Genomic DNA, 22,690 nt, shown 5'->3' with positions numbered 1-22,690 from the left:
ATAAGTATTTTGACATGCATCAAGAGTGAGTCATAGACTGATGTAGTGGAGCGAATCTGGTCATTTTTCAAAATAAATGTCGTTCAGAAAAAACAAAAATACTGTAAGTTAATTCTTTCTGTGCGGCGCGGTACCAAATGACCCACAGACCTCTGGTGTAGATGATGTGCAAAAGTTTAAACCGCATAAGAAGGGGGAAGAAAGAAATTTAGAGCTACTTTAAAGCTGAATTGAAATCAAATCTAAAAAAAATTTGACATTTCATGTATGTTATTTAGTCAAACACATCCACACAACATTGCAGGGGCCCGTTTTCTGACCTAACAGTTTAATAAACTGTTTTTAGCGTTTAAGTCAACAATTTCCAAAGTGGGTGATCTGTGGGGCAGAGTTGCTGTCCTGGGTTCATGACGTGCGCTGTGCCCCAGCTGGCCAAGAACATCGCTACTGTCCAGTTGTTTACTAGTGGAAATGGAAGAAAAAGCCTTTTTTGAACATGAAGAAATTCCGAAAGACTTTGCGGGAGTAATGGATAGTAATGGTCAGAGTATTTCAGAAACTGCTGATCTATTGGGGATTTTCACACACAACCATCTCTAGGGTTTACAGAAAATGGTTTAAAAAAGAAAAAAAGGCCAGAAAGCGTGTGTTGTTGTGTAAAATGAGCTAAAGCAGCAGAAGACCACATAGGTTGCAACTCCTTTCAGCTAAGAACAGGAAACTGAGGCTACAATTCACATACACTCACCAAAATTAGACAAGAAATTGGGAAAATTGCTTGGTTTGATGAGTTGAATTCACTGGACTCCAACAGCCTCCACAGTCACCAGATTTAATCTAGTCCAGCACCTTTGGGATGTGGTGGAATGGGAGATGTGTCATGTATGTGCAAATAACAAATCTGTAGCAAAACTGTGATAATATAATGTCAATATTAATCAAAGTCTCTGAGAAATGTTTCAATACCTTGTTGAATCTATGCCACAAATATTAAGGCAATTTTGAAGACAAAAGGGGTCCAACTTGGTACCAGTAAATTGGACCTAATAAAGTAGACAGTGAGTATAGGTTATGAGGGGTTTGAGCATGTACAAAACGTCTATAGGGATGTGGTGGTTTATCACTGTGGTAGCAAGGTGGAGTGCGGTGACACTGCATGCAAAAAATAGAAGGAAAGTCCTATTTGTTGAGTGCTAGGGGTGTGGCAGTGTCACACTCTTAGCACTCTTCACACTGAGGTTGTGCAGGTCAGAGAAAGTGTAACAAGGTTATCCCGTGTGAAGGTTGCCATGTTTTTTTGTTTTTTTTTACATGTGTTGAAAATCCTAACCCCTACATCACTAGCAGCCCCTGTACCGGGGGCAGCAGCACTGCCAACAAGATCAGCCCAATAGGCCTAGGGACTAAGGGGTTTTAAATTATAGGTTCACTTTTTTTGCTTTAAATACACAAAAGTTTGGGTGCTTTCGTTTTTGTTTTGTTTTCTACTTTGTGCGTCTTTTAGTGATTTAATGCGTAATGTGATGCTTTTCTTCTGAAGTTTATTCTAAAGTACCAACATGTGATCCTTTAGAAATTTTCTTTCTTTTTTTTTAATCCATCATACGCTTGACACAAGACCCTGAGAGATGCATCATTGTGCAGTTGATCATCTATTATATGTCAAGTTTTCAACCTTGTTGGAGCTAAAATGTCAGTAAAACTTTCTTTGGCAGTTTTTTAATCAAACTGAAAATAAAGATTTTTTTTTTTAAATTGCTAAAAGACTAGACAGCAAATGAATGAAATGCAGCTAAGTTTTAAAAAATGATGAAAGACCCTCAAAAAGACTACAGAAATATTGATCAAGACCCTTTAAAAACTTCCAAAAAAGTCTGGCTGCTTGGAAGGATAATGCAAAGAATGACATGAAATTACAAGTGCTGGAAACTAGAGAGCTTAAAAATGACCACACACAAGACAGACAAAGGCAACAAGGTCCTAACCTAATTGCGTGGGGTTGCACTATTGTGTAGACTTAGTATCACCTCTGTCTCAGATGCAACCTTTGTGCAGTCCTCTTTTAGGTCATGTCTGTTGTTGAGATGAGTCTAGCTACATTTCCCAACAGTTTGTTTGACTTTATTGCAAAAGTTTTAATTTTGACAGGGTCTCTTTGCCTAAGTATTCATTTGCCTACATGTATATGGACAGTGGGAGAATGTGAATAAGTTGACACAAATTAACAATAATGAAAACCTCAAATGGCAAAAATTTCTAACTGGAAGTGATCTGATTTAAATGAAGTGTCTTTTTTTCTCTTACATTGCTAGTTACTGAGCACAGTGTCCTTAAAGAGCTACAAAATACTGGTTGGAACTTTAAATGTCATGAAGCACAGTATTGATTCAACTGCAGTTAAAGTTATTTTCATATAAAGGGATTTGAAGTACCATTAGAATCTTAAAAGTCACTGAAAACCTGTGGTTTAATGGCAAAGTTGAAGGCAGAAGCACCCAAAGACTTAGAAAGTAATTTGTGATTACAAAGTTGTTGCTCCAAGCTTAAAGAAAACTATACTGTAGTTTCATTTTTCCATAGGCCAGTCCGTATATTTCCTGTGACATCTGAACCAACCAAGCCATCTTCTTGCAGACTCCTGTTTCGTCCAATGGCTCTCCGGTGGCTGACAGTGGCGTGCTGTCGAGGCAGGGTATTTCTTGGGAAACCTCTCTGCTTCAATTTTAGAGAGTGATTATGCTTTTCTTTGTCTTCAGTCGTTGATATGCAGCTGTAAAGGTTGGAATCTTGCTGATATTGCAAGGTCAGGGAATCCGATTTCTCACAGCAAGCTGTATTAGAAGGACTGGAGGAGCCATGCATGTGCCACTGGCAGGAATGGACCCCTTGAGATGGCATGAGAAGACTGTGACAGGAAGTCAAGGTGTCAGGCATGTTGTGGGTATGGCTATGGTAGGAAGTCATTGCATCTTGTACACTGTAGCAGGACGTTTGGCGTTGCAAGGCGTAACAAGAAGCCATCTGTTTATCCAAGTGAGGACTGGCACAGGGAAGCTGGAAATCTGTGTCTGGGTTGTTAGAAACCAGTGATGGCTCTTTAGGGTGGTGTGCAGCCTGTTGACTGCCTAGGTGGGAGCTGAGCACACTTCCATCCATACTAGAGGAAGTCATGTGGGAACGGTAGTCCTTCAGACATGGACGTGGGTGGTTGAAGGAGCATGACTTTTTTCTGTCAGTAAGGCAGCTCTGTAGAGGAAGAATTGGATTGGGCAGCTCATCAGGAAGTGTATGTGGATGTGGTGATGGCACTGGCTCAGTTTTAGGGGAGATGGGAGATGCAGAACTCATTACAGCTACACAACATGGACCTGTGTTGTTTTCATTTGGACTTAAAGGAGGTGGAGTCATTTTGTCACACGAACTCTGCAACAAATGGGAAGAAAGCAGTGGCTGCTTGCCAGAGCATGGTGAGCTCAGGTGGCAGTGTGGCTGGTGGGGCTCCTGCGTCTGACTCTGGCTCTTAATATTCCCATCTTGTGTCTTGGCTTTAGATGGGCAACAAATCCACCAACGATTCCACACATCATCACGTTTGGCACAATGCTGAATGAGAAGAAAAAGTCCTAGAGTCACACAAAAAGCCCCATACAGGCAGCTGAATATCATATCCAGGAAATGTCCCAGTGAGACTGCTAATCCTCCTAAAACCCAGGTAGCCAAGAACAGAAAGAGAGTAAAGGCTGTGGCACGTAGCTGGGACTTAAATGAGTGTTCATTGGCCAGTACTGACACACCAGCAGAAAATGCTGGACAGTCTCCAGCATTTCCTGCTGCTCCTCCTCTGCCAGGGGCACAATGGCAATGTTCATCAGTAGATGACAACTGCTGCTGATCCTCAGACAGAACGTGCAGCTCGTACCTCCTCTCTGGGTGGCGTTTCAACTGGATGTAGGTGTACAAAAAGTACATAAACATGACCAAGATCAGAAGACCCACTGGAGCATAAAAACTTCCAAGACTTGGTTCCCATGCCATCCAGCAACTGAAAACAACACAAAGAAACATAAACTTTACAAGAATTTAACTGACACATAATATAAATGTATTTATGTAAACAGAATGCAAACTTACTACAATGCATCATCCTTGCTGCCATAGTTCTCCAAATCAAATGCTGCTGTAACTCCAACAATTATTATAGGGATTCCATCACTTACAAGATAAAATCTGTAAAAAAAAACAAATAAGGTTAAAATGACTAACAATTTATACTCTAAATTACACTGTGGGTTAGTCTGCCAACAAAATGGTCCACCATAAAACTGAAAGAGAGTCTTAGACTATGTTCACACTGCAAGTCCTAATGCTTAATTCAGATGTTTTGCTCAGATTTGATTTTTTACAAGGTTGTTCACAAAAAAATGTAAAGACTCCAGTGTAAATATTCTATGACCCTGAAATTACCTGCATGTGCAGAAGATGTTATGTCACACCCAGCTCATTGTGTTTATGGAAGTAAATATGGATTATACACACGTCACTGTGTGTGTGTGTGTGTGGTTGCATGTATCTATTCTAAAGTTGTTGTGTAATCAGACCCAACAAAATTATCTACCATGCTTGTTTCATCCATGATACATTTTCTTTTAGCTTTACTTTACTAGCTACATCAATGACAGGTTAAATCACTGGCCAATTTTTGTCAGTAAAGAATACTGATTAAAAGGATCTAAGGACCACATTCAGCTGTACATAAAAAGAATAGCCTTTAGTTGTAATGGTTCAAAGCTGAGCCTTCATTTTTTTTTACTGTTGGGTTATAGTTAAGTTTAAACCAATGGGTCCTCACAAAGTTAGGAATCCCAGATGTGGCACACTTACAGCAGAAACAACCTGTCTTTGATGGGAAACGCAACTCTTTTCTGACAACAGAGGGACAGCTACAGCCAAGGTTTAACGTCACCATTATAAGCTATTCAGTTCATCATGAAAAACTCAAGGTTCAAAGTTCCAAAAAATATGAGCGCCCTTTGGAAAGGTGCTCATTTGAATGTACATATATACAACACTGATAAATAGCGAAAAATACATTTAAAGACGGAAGTTCAAGATGGCAGCAGTCGTCTTTGTAAGTGGTTTTATTCAGACAAGCCATCAATGAATATGATATGTGGTACCTCTTCCAAAGCAGAGAACTGCTGTATAAAAAACACTAAAATCATCAAAACTTTGATGTAGATATTTTTATTTCAAAGGTTACACTACTGTCAAATGTGCAATAAATGATTGTTCTTGTAGGAATATTATAGTTCTCCTGCTGAAGCTATTAGCACTGGCAAATAACAGAGTAATAGTCTTTGAAAAAGTGTTTACAATGAACCCCTACAAAAGTTTAGAAATTGAAGGTTTGAAACAGGAGCTGTCAATAGTGGGGAAAGTGGAAGAGAAGAGGGTGCTGCAGCACCCTCTAATGGCATCCATTAGAGCAGGCATGTCCAAAGTCCGACCCAAGGGCCAAATGTAGCCCACGTTCAAATTTTCACTGGCCACGGTCTCTGAAATTAGTAATAATGTAGCTACAGAACACCCATACAAAAAAAAAAAAAATTCTCTAGCTGAGGACAGCAGACCCATGGCTGCACTGTCGCCCCATGACAAACCCATCCCATCCATCCATTTTCTTTACCCGCTTCTCCATTCCGGGTCGCGGGTAGCTGGTGCCTATCCCCAGCAGTCACTGTGCGAGAGGCGGGGGACACCCTGGACAGAACGCAAGTCCATCGCAGGGCCACATAGAGACAAACAACCATTCACACTCACTCACACCTAGGGACAATTTTAGAGTCATCAGTTAACCTAACATGCATATTTTTGGTCTGTGGGAGGAAACCGGAGTACCCGGAGTAAACCCACGTGAGCACAGGGAGAACATGCAAACTCCACCCAGAAAGACCCCAGGCTGGGAAGCGATCCTGCAACCTTCTTGACCTACGAACTTTCCTACGTTATCTCCTTATTTTTTCACTGAAATACAAAATATTTGTGTTTGTCTAATATGCCAAGAGACTGTGGCTGTTTTTAGTAATAAGTATAAAGTAAAAGTATAATGTGTGGTTTAGCAAAACTACTCCTAAAAGCAAATTTATTCCAGCCAGCAAAAATACTCAAGTAGTTGTAACTGAGTAAATGTAATTAATTACTACTTGCCTTTGGCTGTTTGAGCAATATCACTGACAATGGAACTTCATTTTCTGAAAAATATTTGTTATCTGGAGGCCATTGTGACTTTTAAAAGTAATTGGTAAATCCCACAACACTATAATAATATTGGTAAAGAGTATACAGTGATTAATTTCAAACTTACCTTTATAAAACCTCTCACTTGTATGTATTTCCTTATGTGTTATAACCTTTAGCATTCGTGTTTGTAGCTATTACACTGTGAATTCTTGTCCTTGCTCTACTTTGAGTGTATATTGACCATTTCTTGCATAAATATATCTGCAAAACATATTTTTGTTTTTAATTTTATTCTTTTCTTTTGGTTTTTGCAGAATTCCATTTCTTCAGTTGCGGTCTTCTGAATCATTTGGTGAACCACACAATGGCTTTCAAAATGGTGTCCAGCCAGCAGCAACCAACATGCAGACAGCCATGGCAGCACAGCCACCTGTCCGCTCAGAAGACATGATTACATTTATATTCAATAACAGGTGAGATCAACTGGAGTAAATTTTCAGCACTTTTCAAGTCAGAAAAACATTCCTTTTGCAGTATTAAGTTGTTCTTCCTGCAACTGACAGTACAAAGGCTGTGTGAGCTTCACAGGAAGTGGACGGCCACTGTGACGGCATACCTGGACACTGCCCTGACCGTCAATACTGAAAGCACTGGGAATATTGAGAGCTTTTCTATATACACTTTGTTTCACACATTTTAGTTGTCACACATTCTTGTAAATTTGTTTTATTTTATTAAATGCCATTTTAAATCATTATGTGTTCTTTAAATATTATGTACATTTACATTTTACCCTTTTACTTTGGCTCAGATGACCTACTCCTGCGCAGCTCAGTGTTATTTACTTTTCATATAAATAGTGTCAGTTCCACACTTAGCAAATGGTGAAGATAAGTTGTCTGTGGCTGTAATAAAAAAAGAATAAAATCAACAGACTACTATAGTTGTAAATATATCATTTTGTAACTGTTGTTTGATGATTGAATAATCTTGTTTAAAAAAAATTGGAACTACAAGTAAAGTAAATTACTTGCAATAGCTAATGTGTAAATATTTTTATTGTTTCCTAGTTCATTTTGAACAATGACTGGAATCAATACTAATTTTCTTTAAACACTTGAGATACTGTGACTAAGTTTGTTTTAACAGCCTTAATAATAAAGATTTCAAAAGAAAAACCAAGGCTATTTTTTTAAATAAAGCAAGCAACCACAGAAACATATTTTGTTTTACAAACAAGCTAAAATATAGGGTAATACAAATAAGGCAAACATAAAAAGGTAGGGTTTGGAATTTTATCATATGAAGAATCATGTTCTTTAGTTGAAGTTTGAGGGCATTTTTATTTGGCATACTAAGCTTTGAAATATACAAAAGTCATGAAATGCATATAACTGTGGGTGGAATTTAAGGTATTTGTGAATGAATGAAGAATTTCCCAATGATGATGATTTTATAGGAAAGTCATTGCTGAAAGTGTCCATAGTAAGGCAGTATAATATGCCTCTGTCAGAAAATGTTTTGAATCGGGGAATTTTAGGGACTAACCAGTCAAAAACATCAGTACATAAAGCTTCAACATGCACTGAAAAAATACATACTGAGTTAGTTCACCAGCATCACAGAAAACACAATTTTTTGTTTCTTTACAAAATTCTTTTTGAATAAAGTCACTGGATGGGTAAATGAAGCCTAGGTGTAAATTCAAACTGGAAGACTTCATCTCACCTACATCGATAATGCCCATTTTATACTATATATTTTATAATACAGACCTGGAATTATGAAACCATGGACCATGGATTTAAGATTTTATCCTGTTTATTTTATGAGTACCATTCATGAAATCAAAATCTATAGTTGGAAGTCCTCCATCCTCGTAGTGTTTGGTCATATCTGTTTTCTTAATGTAGTGTATCATTTTCTTCCAAATATAGTCAAAATTAATTAGATTTTTTATACCTTTATTAGGGATAGATGGGGAGTAAGCTGGATAAATACATCTAGATAAGGATTCCTTTTTGGTCAAAAATATTCTACCAAATAAACTGATGTCCTTTACTAACCATAAATTGGGTCTAGATTGACCTTTCTCACTCACCTTCCATATATTTTGTTTTTCATTTGAATCTGGAGTTTTATAAATGAATATACCCAAATATTTGATATAAGTTCTGATTGGTATGTTATAAACTTTAGTCAGATGAGTGGAATGAATAACATCAATTCACATTTTGGTAAATTCAACATAAGATCCAAGGCTTTTTGAAAAAAAATGTTAATAATTTGAAACATTTTAGGGGTCTCATTTATATTCTCCATGAAAACAGTATGATCATTGGCAAGAGACACAATATTATCTTACAATACAATTAACAATATCTTAAAACTGTGGCTAAGTTGTTTATTATTATTTTAAGAGTTGGAATCAGTAAACATAAAAAAAAGTGACATACCTCGTGACAGACATACCACGTGCCATAACACAGCTGGTAAAGGAAAAAGTGCCCCCTTCATTTCCGCAGTGCAATAGTCCCATTTCCATATATGGTATGGTACTGACATATGGTCTGTCCCGCCCCTTTCTGTTTGTAGCAGCCAGGTGTACTTGCTATTGAAGAACAATCAAACTTTTAAACAGTACCTAAAGATTACTTAAAACCCATAGGTTTTTGATAAAATAAACAAACTAACACTTTGTTTAACCACAAATATTGTGGTTGATGAAAAAATGAAGAAACAAAACAGAACTGTGGAGGTTTAAAAAACATTTAAACCCTGAACTGCTGTAAAATACTTAGATCTTATATTTGTTTCTGTTTTATAACTTTTGCTTACTTGATCTGAAATTTATTTATCAATATTAAGCACAATTAAATAAATTGATAACATCAACTATTGCTGCATCAACTATTACTGCTTTCTTACTTGCTCCACTGTAATTATTTCTATCACTAACATGCTTTTCATTGTCTTTCTTCCAATAGCAACTACACCTGGACCAGTCATTCTATTTTTGTTTGTGTCTCTTTCCTGTCCTCTCAAACCCCAGCCGGTCAAGGCAGATAATCGCTTGTCCTGAGCCTGCTTCTGCTGGAGGTTTCTTTCTGTTAAAAGGGATTATTTCCTTTCCACTGTTGCCACTGTGCTGCTCAGGATGGTAAACTGTACAAAGTAAAGATTCATCGCAATTTGCTGGCTTCATTAGATGAATAACTTCTACTAATTGGTTCTTTATAATGTATGTGCATGTTTTTGTACAGTGCCCTAAGACGACTTTTGTTGTAAGTTGGTGTTATATAAATAAATTAAATTAAATTGACATTGAATTGAATTGACAACATAAAGTGATTTTTAAACAAAAATATACTTTTAACAACAGATAGATAGAACTTTACACTTTATGTAACAATTTAAGGGAAGTTCACTTCACTATTTTGGTCAAAACATTTGCTACCCCATCCTGAGTAGGTGTCTTAAGTTTCATAATTATCAACAACCAGGAGTCATTAACAATGTCAAAAAGTTATATCTTAAAAACAACTTTTTTCTAATATTTTTGTAAAAATTAGTAAAGTGGTGGCTAGGACCACAACTTGAGTGTTTCCCTCCAATATGGTAATGATTGCCAAAAGTGGGCATGGCTTGTGGATGATGCACTACAAAACATTGTAAAAAAAAACATACATTTGTCCTTATAAACATACTCTCTGGTTAAAACCAAACTTTTATGATACTCAAACTTCTGGCATTTAAAAAACAACTTTATATTTTGGTGGAGAATTTCTGTAAATAGCAAAATGCTAGGTGTTGGCACTACTTTTTACATTCACTATGAAAATTAGCAGGGGTGTCTTCCAGGCTGATTTGGTTAAAACCTTTCATTTTCATTTAAATTCAATTGTTATCAATATTTATTTATTTACTTACTGTGGTTTGAAACCGTCTTTGCCCCTATTCTTATTTCTTATTGTGTTGCATTTTTTTCACACTAAAATGTTTCAGATCATCAAACACATTAAATAATAGACAAAAAAGGAAAAGTAAACACAAAATGCAGTTTTTAAATGGAGGTCTTTATTATTAAGGGAGAAAAAAAACCCAAAACCTACGTGACCCTGTGTGAAAAAGTGATTGCCCCCTTATTCTAATAACTCGTTGTGCCATCCTTAGCAGAAACAAACTACAATCAAGTATTTAAGATAACTGGCAATGAGTCTTTTACAGTGCTGTAGAGGAATTTTGTCCCACTCATCTTTGCAGAATTGTTGTAATTCAACCATATTGGGGGGTTTATGAGCATGTACCACCTTTTTAAAGTCATGCCACAGCATCTCAATAAAATTCAGGCCACAACTTTGACTAGCCAACTCCATAGTCTTAATTTTGTTTTTCTTAAGCCATTTAGAGGTGGACTTGCTGGTGTGTTTTGGATCATTGTCCTGCTGGAGAACCCAAGTGCGCTTCAGCTTGAGGTCATGAACAGATCACTGGACATTCTACTTGAAGATATTTTGGTAGACAATAGAATTTTTAGGATCCCTTTACCACAGTAAGTCTTCCAGGTGCTGAAGCAGCAGGCCATCACATTACCACCACTATATTTTAGTGTTGGTGTGATGTTCCTTTTCTAAAATGCTGTGTTACCTTTCTATCACATTTAATGGGACTTATACATTACAAAAAGTTAACTGATAGATCTCAATTACTTTTTTTGTCATTTGTTCCTGAATTTTTGGATCACAGCATGATGTTTTGCTTTAGAGGATCTTTTAGTTTGGAGATCTTTTAGTTGACTTCACGTTGTCAGGCAGATTTCTTGATTGAGAACAGGTGTGGGAGGTTGTTTTTTTTTCTTNGGGGGGGGGTGTCACTTTTTCACATAAGGTCATATAGGTTTGGATTTCCCCTATAAAAATAATAAAGACCTTCATTTAAAAACTGCATTTTGTGTTTACTTGTGCTATCTTAGTTTTAATATATAAATTTGTTTTATCATCTGAAATAATTAAGTGTGACAAACATGTAAAAGAAGTAGAAATCTGAAAGGGGTCAAAAACCTTTTCACGCCAATGTATTTTAGTAAATGCAAGAAAAGCAATATTATTAACAACTTTTCTTTAGAAAAATTGTAATTTGTAGTCTAGTCTAGCCTTTGGGGTGCACAAACAGGTGCCTTAGTACCTGGAAGAGGATGTGAATCTCTCTCAGAGTTAGATGGGCTGGCCGCTGCAACGGTTGAAAGTACATGCAGTCTGGATCGCTCCAGTGAGCGAGGTCCCTTTATCACTGCTTGCATTTTTATTAGCATTATGGGCATTTAGTCATACAAATTTACACATGCTTACAGCAGTCCCCAACTGAAACATGTTGTCATTCAAAAAGCAATGTCTGTGACAGGTAAGATTTTTACTCATAACCTTTCTACAGTCGTCACAATATTATTCAGCCCCAGGCACCTGCTGAGAGTTTACCTCAGGATGGTTGGTTTGGTGCGCATCTGGGCCAGTCCATTCCTATCCTGGGCCTGAAGTGGATCCTTGGACACATCTTTACAAATGTTTCTGGCAATAAACATTAGCCACAGCATTGTTGACAGAGAAGCATAATGGAGCAAGATGCCAACCTAACACAGGAGAGCAAAAACAAAACAAACATAAAACAATGAAACACATCCAAATATTCACTGGAATGTATCAAAAAGCAACCAGCATGGAAAAAAATCATAAAATGATCTGCACACCAAAGCAAACTGTGGTTAAAAGAATGTTTTTGATAGTCTGAGGAAGGCAGCATGCCTAAAACTTATTGAAATAAAAAAGTTTGTGTTCTCATTAGTTAATGATTTTTCCAACCTAAATAAGCATTCGGTTCAATTCAGTTTACTTATATAGTGCCAATTTAAACAAAAATCATCTCAGAACACTGTACAAAAACGTGAAATGAAAATGTTGCTGTGTTTATGCAGGTTATTATCCAACAGGATGCACTTAATCTTACAATATTTGCTTTATATTCCTGTCACAGTTGAGTGAAGCAAATCCAGAATGCAGACTTCTCTTAAAAAACTAAAAGTAATTTATTAACAAAACAGGAAAACAAAAAGCTAACGAGGCAACAAACAACAACAATAAGAAAAAACTTACAAGTAAACAAAAGGAGTGGAACACAAGGAGCAGGACCAGACTGTGACATGAATGAGAAACATAAGAAGCAGAGAGAACTAGATACAATAAACTGTGAGTAATGGAATCAAGAGAACAAATTATATAGGCAGAGGATAATGAGGAAGTGGATGCGGCCTGGTGAGAGGCGTCAACCTCGACCCTCTGAAGTGGCCTAGTGACTCCCACAGAGACACAGGAGAGTGAAATGTTGTCACTGAACCATTGAGATATCAGTGGGTGGGGCATCGCCAACCCCCACTGAGGCGCTGGCAGGTGGGGAGCAATGGTCCCCCGAGGACCAGCCCTGGGGATGCTGAGATCGGCATGGCAGGTGACTTGGCAGGCTTGGGTACTGAAGGATCAGCGGGCTCGAAGAGTTGAGTAACTGGGGTTTTGGAGAGTGGAGATGGCAGCTGGAGACCATGGGCGACTGATGGCGGCTGGACAGGAGCTGATGTTGGCACTGTGGTCAGGTGAACAGACACTGGGGAAACTGGATGTCGAGATGGCTGAGAGTTTATGGGAGCATTGGATGTGGTTAACTGTCCTTTAAAAATTCTTAGATCTGTGTTGAACTTGGTGAATTCTGGAACAATGAAAAGTCCAGGACAGGAGAGAAGAATCTTTTCAGTGAGATTACAGGTAGCAAGGTTGTATTTTGGGGCTGGGTTTGTTGCAGTAGAAGACACAAGTTTGAGAATCCAAGCTGAAATGTCCAGGAGTTCTGTGGGGGAAATCTCTGAGGCTATCATGTGGATGCAGAACACTGAAGAATCCAGGACTGAAGTTGATACTAGGAACTCTGGAGAAGACTCAGGAACGGGGACTGGAATTCATGGAGCTGGTACTTGAGACAGGGAACAGACTGCAGCCAATGGGGACTTTGGGCTCTCTGAGGCCAGTGGCGATATGGACCTGTTGCAGCTGACAGAGACATGGGGCTCGCTACAGCTGACAGATATGGAGCTTGCTGCAGCACCTGCTTTTCTCCAGTGATGATGTCTGTGAGGTGCTGGAGACCCAGGGGCAGTGACGTGCGGTGAGGTTCATGGTTGGTGAGGCACTGACTCCTTTAGTCCTCTCTCTCTCTCTCTCTCTCTCTCTCTCTCTCTCTCTCTCTCTGAAAGTGTGAAAGAGAGTGAAAGTGTCTCAAACGTTTTTTGACTTTTTACTTTTTTTTGTATTTGTTTTCTAATATTCTTTACTTACTTTGGTTCTAAGTCTTGGGTTCTATTTTTGAGTTTCAGCGCTTGTAGCGCTGTTTGTTTGTGGGGATGGCGTCTTTAGAGCAGCCGCCCCTCTCTTTGAGGAATGGGATTCGGATTCAACCTGATCTGACAATTCCAGTTGAAACGGTTCTGTTGACAGTTGGTCTAGTTGGCCACAGCAATTTAATTTATGCTTCCAAAATGAATAAGGTAGTAGTGATATTTTTAAAAGAGGAGCGTTTTGTGAACCAGCTGATTGTCAGTGGGGTGACAATAGGCGGAGAGTACCTGCAGGTGTCGCCGCTTGCGGTGCCTTCAACCCGGGTTATTGTCTCGGGCGTGCCGCCGTTCATTCCCAATGTTTTGTTGGAGAAAGAGCTCCAGCGTTTTGGGAAACTTGCAAGTGGGTTTAAAACCATTGGTTTGGGATGCAAACATGACAAGCTGAAACACGTTCAGTCTTTCAGGAGGCAGGTTTTTATGTTCTTAAACTCTGCTACACAGACACTAGAGTTTTCTTTCAGAGTGAAGTATGAAGACGGATCTTACATGGTTTATGCGAGTACTGGGAGTATGAAATTTTTTGAGTGTGAGGATGTTGGACATAAGCGGGCTTCTTGTTCGCACAAAAATCAGGAAGCTCAGGTTGAGGTGAGTGGAAGTGCGGCGGAGTCGCCGGTGGTTGGAGCTCCTCCCCCAGCGGAGGAGGGAGTGTTTCGTCCTCCGTCAGTTGACTCTGATGCCGGGGAGGGAAGCAGTGGTCTGAATAAACACACTGCACGGCGGAAGGATACTGAGTAAACTGGAACTGAGTTTCTAAAGGATGCCTCAGATGGGAGCAATCAGGTTATAGAAACAGATCAGACGGCTGCAGCGTTTACTGAAGGTGGTGCTGCTGAGGATCAGTCTGCAGCTTCACCTGCACAGGTAGAGGACATGGACTATGACAGTGAATCAGACAGCGTTTCAATCGCAGATTCACAAATATCTAGTGGTGATTTGTACACTCTGGAGGAAATTTTTCTGGATGAAACGTTTGGAAAACAAGTTAAAGTCCTTGATTATTTTCCTGATTCGGAAAAATTTATCAAGAGCGTGTTAATGGTACAGAAAATAGTTGGGTTTGAGATGCTGGATGAAAAGAAACGGTTCCGGTTAAAAAAACACATGACAAACGTCCGGAGACATTTGTCAGTAATTAAAGTAAAAGGTTCAAAGCGATTGAAAACTCAGAAATAGGATGATGATTAAAGTGCACTGGGTGATCTTCTTTCTACTGTCTCTGTCTGTCTTTCTTCTCTTTTTCACCTGTATGAGTAGCATTAGGGTGGGGACTTTAAATATCAATGGTGGGAGGGATCCGCTTAAAAAGATGGTCAGTTTAGAGATGATTAGGCAAAAGAAACCTGATGTTGTGTTTTTACAAGAGACACACACAGACCACGAAAATGAGGTGGAGTGGGGTTTGAGTTGGAAAGGGGAATATTTTCTGTCTCATGGGACCAGGTCATCTTCTGGTGTAGCAGTTTTATTCTCACCAGGTTTAGACATTAATGTTATCTCTGATACTGAGTTAGTCCCGGGAAGGGTCCTGGTGGTTAGAGTGGAAATAGAAAAAACCCTTTTCTGTTTTATGAATGTTTATGCACCTAATCAAGGGGATCAAAGAATCAAAATTTTTCAAGACATTTATAATTTTTTGCAGCAGTCTAACCAAAATGAGTGTGTTGTGTTGGGGGGTGATTGGAACTGCACTGCTAGTTTTCTAACTGACAGAACTGGGGAAGAACCTCATCCTCCATCATCATCTAAACTAACTGAGGTGACAGCACAGCTGGGCCTGGTTGATGCTTGGAGGACTAAACACCCTCAAGATAGACAGTATACCTGGGTAAAAATGAAGGATGGGACAGTGAGTGGGGCTCGGTTGGACAGATTTTATATCTCAGATACTTATAGAAATAGATTGTCCAACTGTTTAATTTCTCCAGTTGGGTTTTCTGATCATCACCTGGTTTATTTGGATTTTCTTTGATCAAGTAATTTTAGATACAGGTCGTATTGGCATTTTAATACGAAACTACCTACAGATGTTTTCTTTTGTCAAAATTTTAGTAACTTTTGGCAAATATGGAAAACAAAAAAATCAGAGTTTATGTCTTTAACTGAGTGGTGGGAGGTTGGAAAGGCTCAGCTAAGAGTTTTTTGCCAACAATATACAAGTTTTTCCACAGCTAGGATTAAGAAAGTGATTCAGAATCTAAAAAACGAGATTAAAGAATTGGAAAATACTTTGTCAACTGATGCTAATAATCAGCTTAAACTTAAGAAAGACCAGTTAAGTTGTTTTTTACATGTGAGGGCTAAAGGGGCTTTAGTTTGGTCGAGGTTTACTACAGTGAAGGACATGGATGCCCCGACATCTTTCTTTTTTAATTTGGAGAGGAGTGTCAGCCGGGCAAAGCAGCTGATTTGCCTCCGACTTCCTGATGGAGCGCTGACTACTGATCCCAGCACTATGAAGGAACATGCTGTGGCCTTTTACATTGATCTCTACAAGAAGCAGACCTGTAGCGGAGACTCTATGGAGACTTTGTTGGACGGTCTTCCTCAGCTTACCGCTGCAGATCGGGAAATTCTGGATGCTGGAGTTTCAATGGAAGAACTGACTGCTGCAGTTGGACAAATGATTTCTGGAAAGAGTCCAGGATTAGATGGTTTACCTGCGGACTTCTACAAACATTTTGGAGGCTGTTGGGGGAGGACTTGCGGGAGGTGCTTCAGGAGTGCACATTAACAGGAATCTTACCATCATCCTGTCGACAAGCTGTTCTTTCCCTAATTCCCAAAAAAGGAGATTTGACTTTGTTGAAGAACTGGAGGCCTGTTTCTCTCCTTTGTGTGGACTACAAGTTATTTTCTAAAGTACTTTCTAACAGACTGAAGAATATTCTTGAATTTATTATACATAGAGATCAATCGTATTGTGTACCTGAAAGATCTATTAAGGACAATCTTTTTCTTTTAAGAGACTTGTTTGACATTTGTAAATTATATGAAATTGATGTTGGAATTATTTCTTTGGATCAGGAAAAAGCCTTTGATAGAGTTGATCATTGTTTTCTTTTTTCTACATTAAGAGCGTTTGGATTTGGTGAAGGTTTTATTTCTTTATTGGGTTTATTATATAATGAAGTGTATTGTGTTGTTAAAGTCGGGGGAGGTTTGAGTCGTCCTGTTAAGGTTCAAAGAGGTATTAGACAAGGCTGTCCCATATCTGGGCAGTTGTACTCTATTGTAGTTGAACCTTTTTTACACAAAGTTCGCTCTACCCTTACTGGCCTTATTCTTCCAGGTTTGCCTAATTTTTCAAGTTTGATAGTCTCTGCTTATGCTGATGACATAAACATTTTATTAAGAATCAGAAGGACGTTATGGGTCTTCAGCATTGTTTGGAGCTTTATGAAAAAGCTTCTTCAGCTAAAGTAAACTGGGAGAAAAGCTCTGCTTTAAAAGTTGGCCCATGGAAAAATAATAAGCTCCCTGTATTGCCAGGTAATATTCATTGGGTTGATCAGGGCTTAAAATTCTTGGGGGTCTATTTGGGAACGGAGGCTGTTTTGAGAAAAAATTGGGAGGGTGTCATGGAGAGAGTGTGTGCCAGTTTATCTAAATGGAAATGGTTGCTACCTCAGCTTTCTTACAGGGGAAGAGTCTTGGTAGTTAATAACTTGATTGCTTCGGCTCTCTGGCATAAACTGACTGTGTTGACGCCGCCATCCTCTCCTATGCAACGTCTCCAAAAGTCTCTAGTGGACTTTTTCTGGTCTGGATGTCATTGGGTGAGAGCTGCTGCTTTGTATCTACCTGTGGAGGAGGGAGGACAAGGACTTATTGACATCATGTCACGGATCGTGGCTTTCAGGCTTCACTCTGCAGAAGCTGTTATATGGGGTTGGACTGCCATGGCTGGATACGGCGCGTCTTCTGCTAAGGAAAGCGGGTCGTATGGGATACGATAAACAGCTCTTTCTGCTGATAAAAGGATCTATGGATTTGTCTGGTCTCACCCCGTTCTACCAATCTATGCTAAACGCTTGGAAGATCCTCACCTTTGAGAGAGAGAGACTGAGTTAACACCTGGAATGTGGGTTTTTGAGGAGCCCCTGTTTGAAAACAGTTTCCTCTCGTCACAGCTCCTCTCATCTGGTATGATGAGATCTAAGATGAGGGAAGTAGGCTGCGTGAAGCTGGGTCATCTGATGAAGCTGTCTGTGGACAGTCTGATGGAGAGTCTACAGATATGATCCAACAGACTTGCATTAAGGATTAAAGAAGAGACATGTACATCTCTGCCAATTTCCATCAGAGCGTTTGCTGTGAACAGTACTCTGTCTGACCAATGGGATGATGAATATGAGTACATGTTTCTTTCCCTGATTGTCTCTACTGCAGTGAATCAGTGGCAGGATGAATCAGAGTTGTTGTTGTTTCTTCAAGATACTCCTTTGGGTTGTTTTGACGGCCTGGGGAAGAAAGTTTTGTACCATGTCTGTGTAAAGGTGCTGAATTTACGCTCTCTAGCGGAAGTGAGGGTATCGAAGTGGCTTGAGTTTTTTGACTCCAGCTCTGCCCCGAGAGGCTGTTGGTGATCCCTGTACAAACCCCCCGTTGAGAAACAGGTGGGTGACCTCCAGTGGAGGATTGTGCATGGGGCCATAGCTACAAACAGGTATCTGGCACATCTTGATCCTGGGGTTAGTGTTTCCTGTTGTTATTGTTCTCAGGATGAAACATTATTTCATTTATTTGTTGAATGTTCAAGATTGAAGCCTCTTTTTGTTCTTTTAGGTCATTTATTTGGTGGTTTTGGTGAACAGTTTTCTATCTGTTTTTATTTATGGTCCACGGTACTGTACAAGAAAGAAATCTATTCACATTCTTTTGAATTTTATTTCTGGGACTGCAAAATTGGCAATATGGTTACCGAGGAGAAACAAAAAGAACGGTTGTCAAACAGATGATGCTTGTGTTTTATTTCAGAGACTGATAATCGCTCGAATTCGTGTGGAGTTTGAGTTTTTTAAGTTGACAAAGAACATTGATAGTTTTGTATGCAGGTGGGGTGTTGGTGATGTTTTGTGTACATTGGATGAGGCATCCTTACTTATTCCTTTTTTCTGAGTTTGTATTTATGATTGTTTTTTATTGGCTGACATGAGGAGTGCAAAATAAAAGGAATTTTAAATCTCTCTCTCTCTCTCTCTCTCTCTCTCTCTCTCTCTCTCTCACACACACACACACACACACACATTAAAAATAAGAAAAAACATTACAATTACCATTTTGGCAGTCTGATGGAGCAAAACAAAAATTAACGGCTGGCAGCAGTGCACGTGACTGTCACTCGCCTCTGTGTAAAAGGACGGCAGCAACAAGCTCCTGTTGGCTCACGTACGCCCCCCCTTCAGTGCGGCAGAGTACTGCCTGCCTCACCCTGTGCCTTTTCACCGCGGTTTTATGTCCCATCAGCAAAACTAAATATATTACTAATAAACATTAAACGTAAATGGTTAAAGACATTAGCCAGACTGTGGAAAATCAGGGATCAGGGTATATAAGCTATTATATTGGCGACATGCAGCGATACAGCAACAGGCACGGGACAATTGCAGTTTGTGATGGATTGCGCATTCAGAGGCTCGGCTCAGCTCATTGCAGCCGCACCTCGCGTTTCACCCTTGTATTTGAACAGGACATAAGCAATTTTAGCGATTTTGACCATAAAAATGTTCAAAAATTAGTCATACATAAAGATCAGTGGACAAATAAAAAAAATTTTCATGTCCGTTCACCTGCCTCTCCTGACTGCACATCCCTGTACAGGGTAAACTACAGCCGGTAATGGGGACACAAGGGGTGTTGCAGTTGGACGACAGGGTTCATGCAGAAAGTGAAGTGGATGAACTCTCCTTAAATCCATCTTGATTTTGGCAATGGCCTCAGCGGGGAGAGCAAAACAGCGGGCTGAGGTCTGCTGGGTTCTGGTGTGGCTGGTTCATTCTGTCACAGTTGAGCGAAACGAACCCAGAATGCAGACTCATGTTAAAAAACTAAAACTGATTTATTAACAAAAAAGGAAAACAAGAAGATGACAAGGCAGCAAACAAAACAAAAACTTACAAGTGAACACAATGAGGGGAACATGAGGAGCAGGACCAGACTGTGACATGAACAAGAAACATAACAAGAAGCAGAGAGAACTAAATACTAAAAACCAGCGAGAAATGGAAGCAAAAGAACAGATTATAAAGGCAGAGGAAAATGAGGAAGTGGAAGCAGGTGACTGATTAGTAACTAGGGACAGGTGTAAATGGGCATGGCAGGCCTAGTGGAGAACTACTGAACTGAGGGCAAGTACGTAGTAGCACAGGAAACATAAGAAAAACAAGAGTGACACCACACAGAAACACAACAGTGACAACATGAAAGCAAATACAGAAAAAATAACTCAAACTCAAAAAGTGTCAACTGCAAAGGAAGTAGTACTATACAAATCAGAAAACTTATGACTGTTTTTTTAACCACAAAGAGACAAAATGCTTATCTGCAACAGTAAATTATTTTAATAAAAGTGTACTAAATAGTGTTTTAATCAATTAAAATTTTTTGATTTAGTTTATTGAAAATAGAGCAAAAACACTGCAAAAAACATGACTGTACTTACATAGGACCTTTCTGGCCAACTAAGCTCCTCAAAATGCTTTACAACACAATCTGAAGCCTCATTTACCCATGTACATGCATTCATACAGAAATCTACATTGCCATCCATTTTCTTTACCCACTTCTCCCTTTCAGATCGTGGGGAGCTGGTGCCTATCTCTAGTAGTCACTGTGTGAGAGGCAAAGTACACCTTGAACAGGTTGCAAGTCCATCACAGTATTCCACTCCTACTCTCACAAGGTTCCAACTCCCCTCCATTCGCTGTAGAGAAACATGAAGTGAGACAGGTACTCCTGAAAGTGAACCGCAGAAAGGCTGCTGGACCAGATGGAGTACTTAGTAAGGTACTCAGGGTGTGCAATCACCAGTCCACTCCCATATTAACGGCTCCAAACTGTGAGACTTTGCCCGCATCACTCCTCCGCCTGCACACAGAACACTGGTTACCCTCAGGACTGCTTGCTGAGTCCCATCGTGTACAAACTCTTTACCTATGACTGCAGTCCAGCCCATAAAAACAGCATCATCAACAAAATTGCTGACCATGCCACAATGGTCAAACTCATCTCAACGGGGAAAAGGCCTATCATGCAGTAGTACTCACTACCCTCCACTGCCTTGTCCTCTGGGGGACAAGGCAGCCTAGAGAGAGGAGGTCCTGAAGTTAACACCCTGGTGTTGATCGAATAATCTGACACTGAACACCACAAAAACAGAGATCATCCTGAACTTCAGGAAACACATACTAAACTAAATTTACAGATCCAAAATAACAATTTTACCTTCATTCATCAAATGTTCACATAAAATCTTCTAAAATTAAAGGCCTAGCATTTTTTGAAGAATCTTCACTGAAGTAGGTAGATAGCTGCTCATCCTCTGAGCCTGGTTCTAGTTCTACTGGTTGTCTCTTCCTGTTAGAATGGAGTTATTCCTTTCCACTGTTGCCAACATGCTTATCAGAATCAGGGTCTCAAGGACAGTCACAGAAGATTTGATAAAATGTTTTCAACTTATTTATAACTAGAAGTATGTGGAGAGTACAAACTTCTGCCAAAGCATTAAAAAAAAAAAATCCAGAGCACGATCAAAATTTTATCGTTTCTTGTGATAACCCCAACATTTCTTGAAAATGTCATCATCTGTTCATTCATTTTTAAGTATTCTTGTTAATAGACAAACAAACAAACACTTCAGAAAACATAACCTCATTGGTGGAGGTAAAAATCAGTTTTTCTCAAGATTACTTTAGTTTTGGGTCCATATGAGGTCAATATGATTATGTTCGCCCTTCTGTCCCATCTGCACCGAGGAGGGGAGAGGAGCCAGAGAACTGGGGACCGAAAACAGCTTTCAAAGCAACATAGAAGTGCCTGGTGTCATGACTATCTGTATGAGTTTGTCAGCTTTTTTTTGCTGTATCATACCTGCTGCATCTTACAGAGTGTCTTCTGTACCTTGTGTTTGGCATTGACAAAGGTATATTTCTTTGCTTGTGAGTCATTCTGGTGTGCTCTGAACAGTTGGTGTTTCTCTTCAAGAGGTGCCTGTATCTTTACATCATTCTGTCACAATTGGGGTTTGGGTTATTTTTTTAGTTTTTTTTTATATTAAGCTTGTTTCTTCAATTGTTGTTTATGGTTGTTCCTGTGTTTAGTTTTGTTAGTTAGTTTTTTACTCCCTGTGCCCTCTATCTTGTCTTTCATATTTCACTCGTCCTCAGTCAATCTCTTGTTTGCCTGCCATGCCCATTTAGACCTGCCCTAAGTTTAGTAATCACTCACCTGTGCCCATAGGCGCCGGAACCACTGGGGCCAGGGGGCCATTGGCCCCCCCACTTTCCGGCCCTGCCAGTGCGCTGCGTGTTCCCACCAGACGGCTGCACAAACTGAACGCGACTCTCACAGACTGTGACTAACGTGTCTCTGTGTTTATATAGAGACAGAAGCACAAATAAAACCTACAGCATTGAGATCTGGACCAAATTCTTAAAGCTCTAGTCCGGGGTCATAACAGTCACCAAAAAGTTTATGCAGATGCGATAGCGCGGAGTCGGGGTTGGGATCATTAACACATGAAAAAAGGCTCTGGCTCTGATACGTCCGTGTCTGGAACAATTCTGAATTTTATTGCCACATCTGGTCTAAATGCAGTATTTACAGCATCTGTGGCGACATTTTCTTTCCAATGCACCATTGGGATGAAAAGCGGGAGAGAGAGAGAGAGAGAAAATAATGTTTTCGGCTCATATTCGTTAACGGCTCCTCCAGTCAGACCAAATGCTCCACTTCACCCAGAGAGCGGATCATTTTTGCTGTTAGGTCAAAAAAATAATGGTGCAATATATA

General features: G+C 39.5%; 1 protein-coding gene across 2 annotated transcripts in view; it reads right to left on the bottom strand.

Annotated features, from left to right (window-relative positions):
- Window positions 1-639: 639 nt before the first annotated feature.
- The window catches only part of adgra1a (adhesion G protein-coupled receptor A1a), an 89,687-nt gene continuing 67,636 nt past the window's right edge, over window positions 640-22,690 (bottom strand). For both annotated transcript variants that reach the window (XM_017438405.3, XM_017438404.3), the window contains exons 4-6: window positions 11,715-11,866; window positions 4,132-4,227; window positions 640-4,042 (exon numbers count right to left, since the gene is read on the bottom strand). In XM_017438405.3, coding sequence (XP_017293894.1) covers window positions 2,554-4,042; window positions 4,132-4,227; window positions 11,715-11,866 — 1,737 coding nt within the window. In that variant the 3' untranslated portion in view covers window positions 640-2,553. The remainder of the gene's footprint in view (window positions 4,043-4,131; window positions 4,228-11,714; window positions 11,867-22,690) is intronic.

Source organism: Kryptolebias marmoratus, linkage group LG2 (assembly GCF_001649575.2).
Source record: "Kryptolebias marmoratus isolate JLee-2015 linkage group LG2, ASM164957v2, whole genome shotgun sequence".
Lineage (NCBI taxonomy): Eukaryota > Metazoa > Chordata > Actinopteri > Cyprinodontiformes > Rivulidae > Kryptolebias > Kryptolebias marmoratus.
This window is presented reverse-complemented; position numbering and strand designations above follow the sequence as displayed.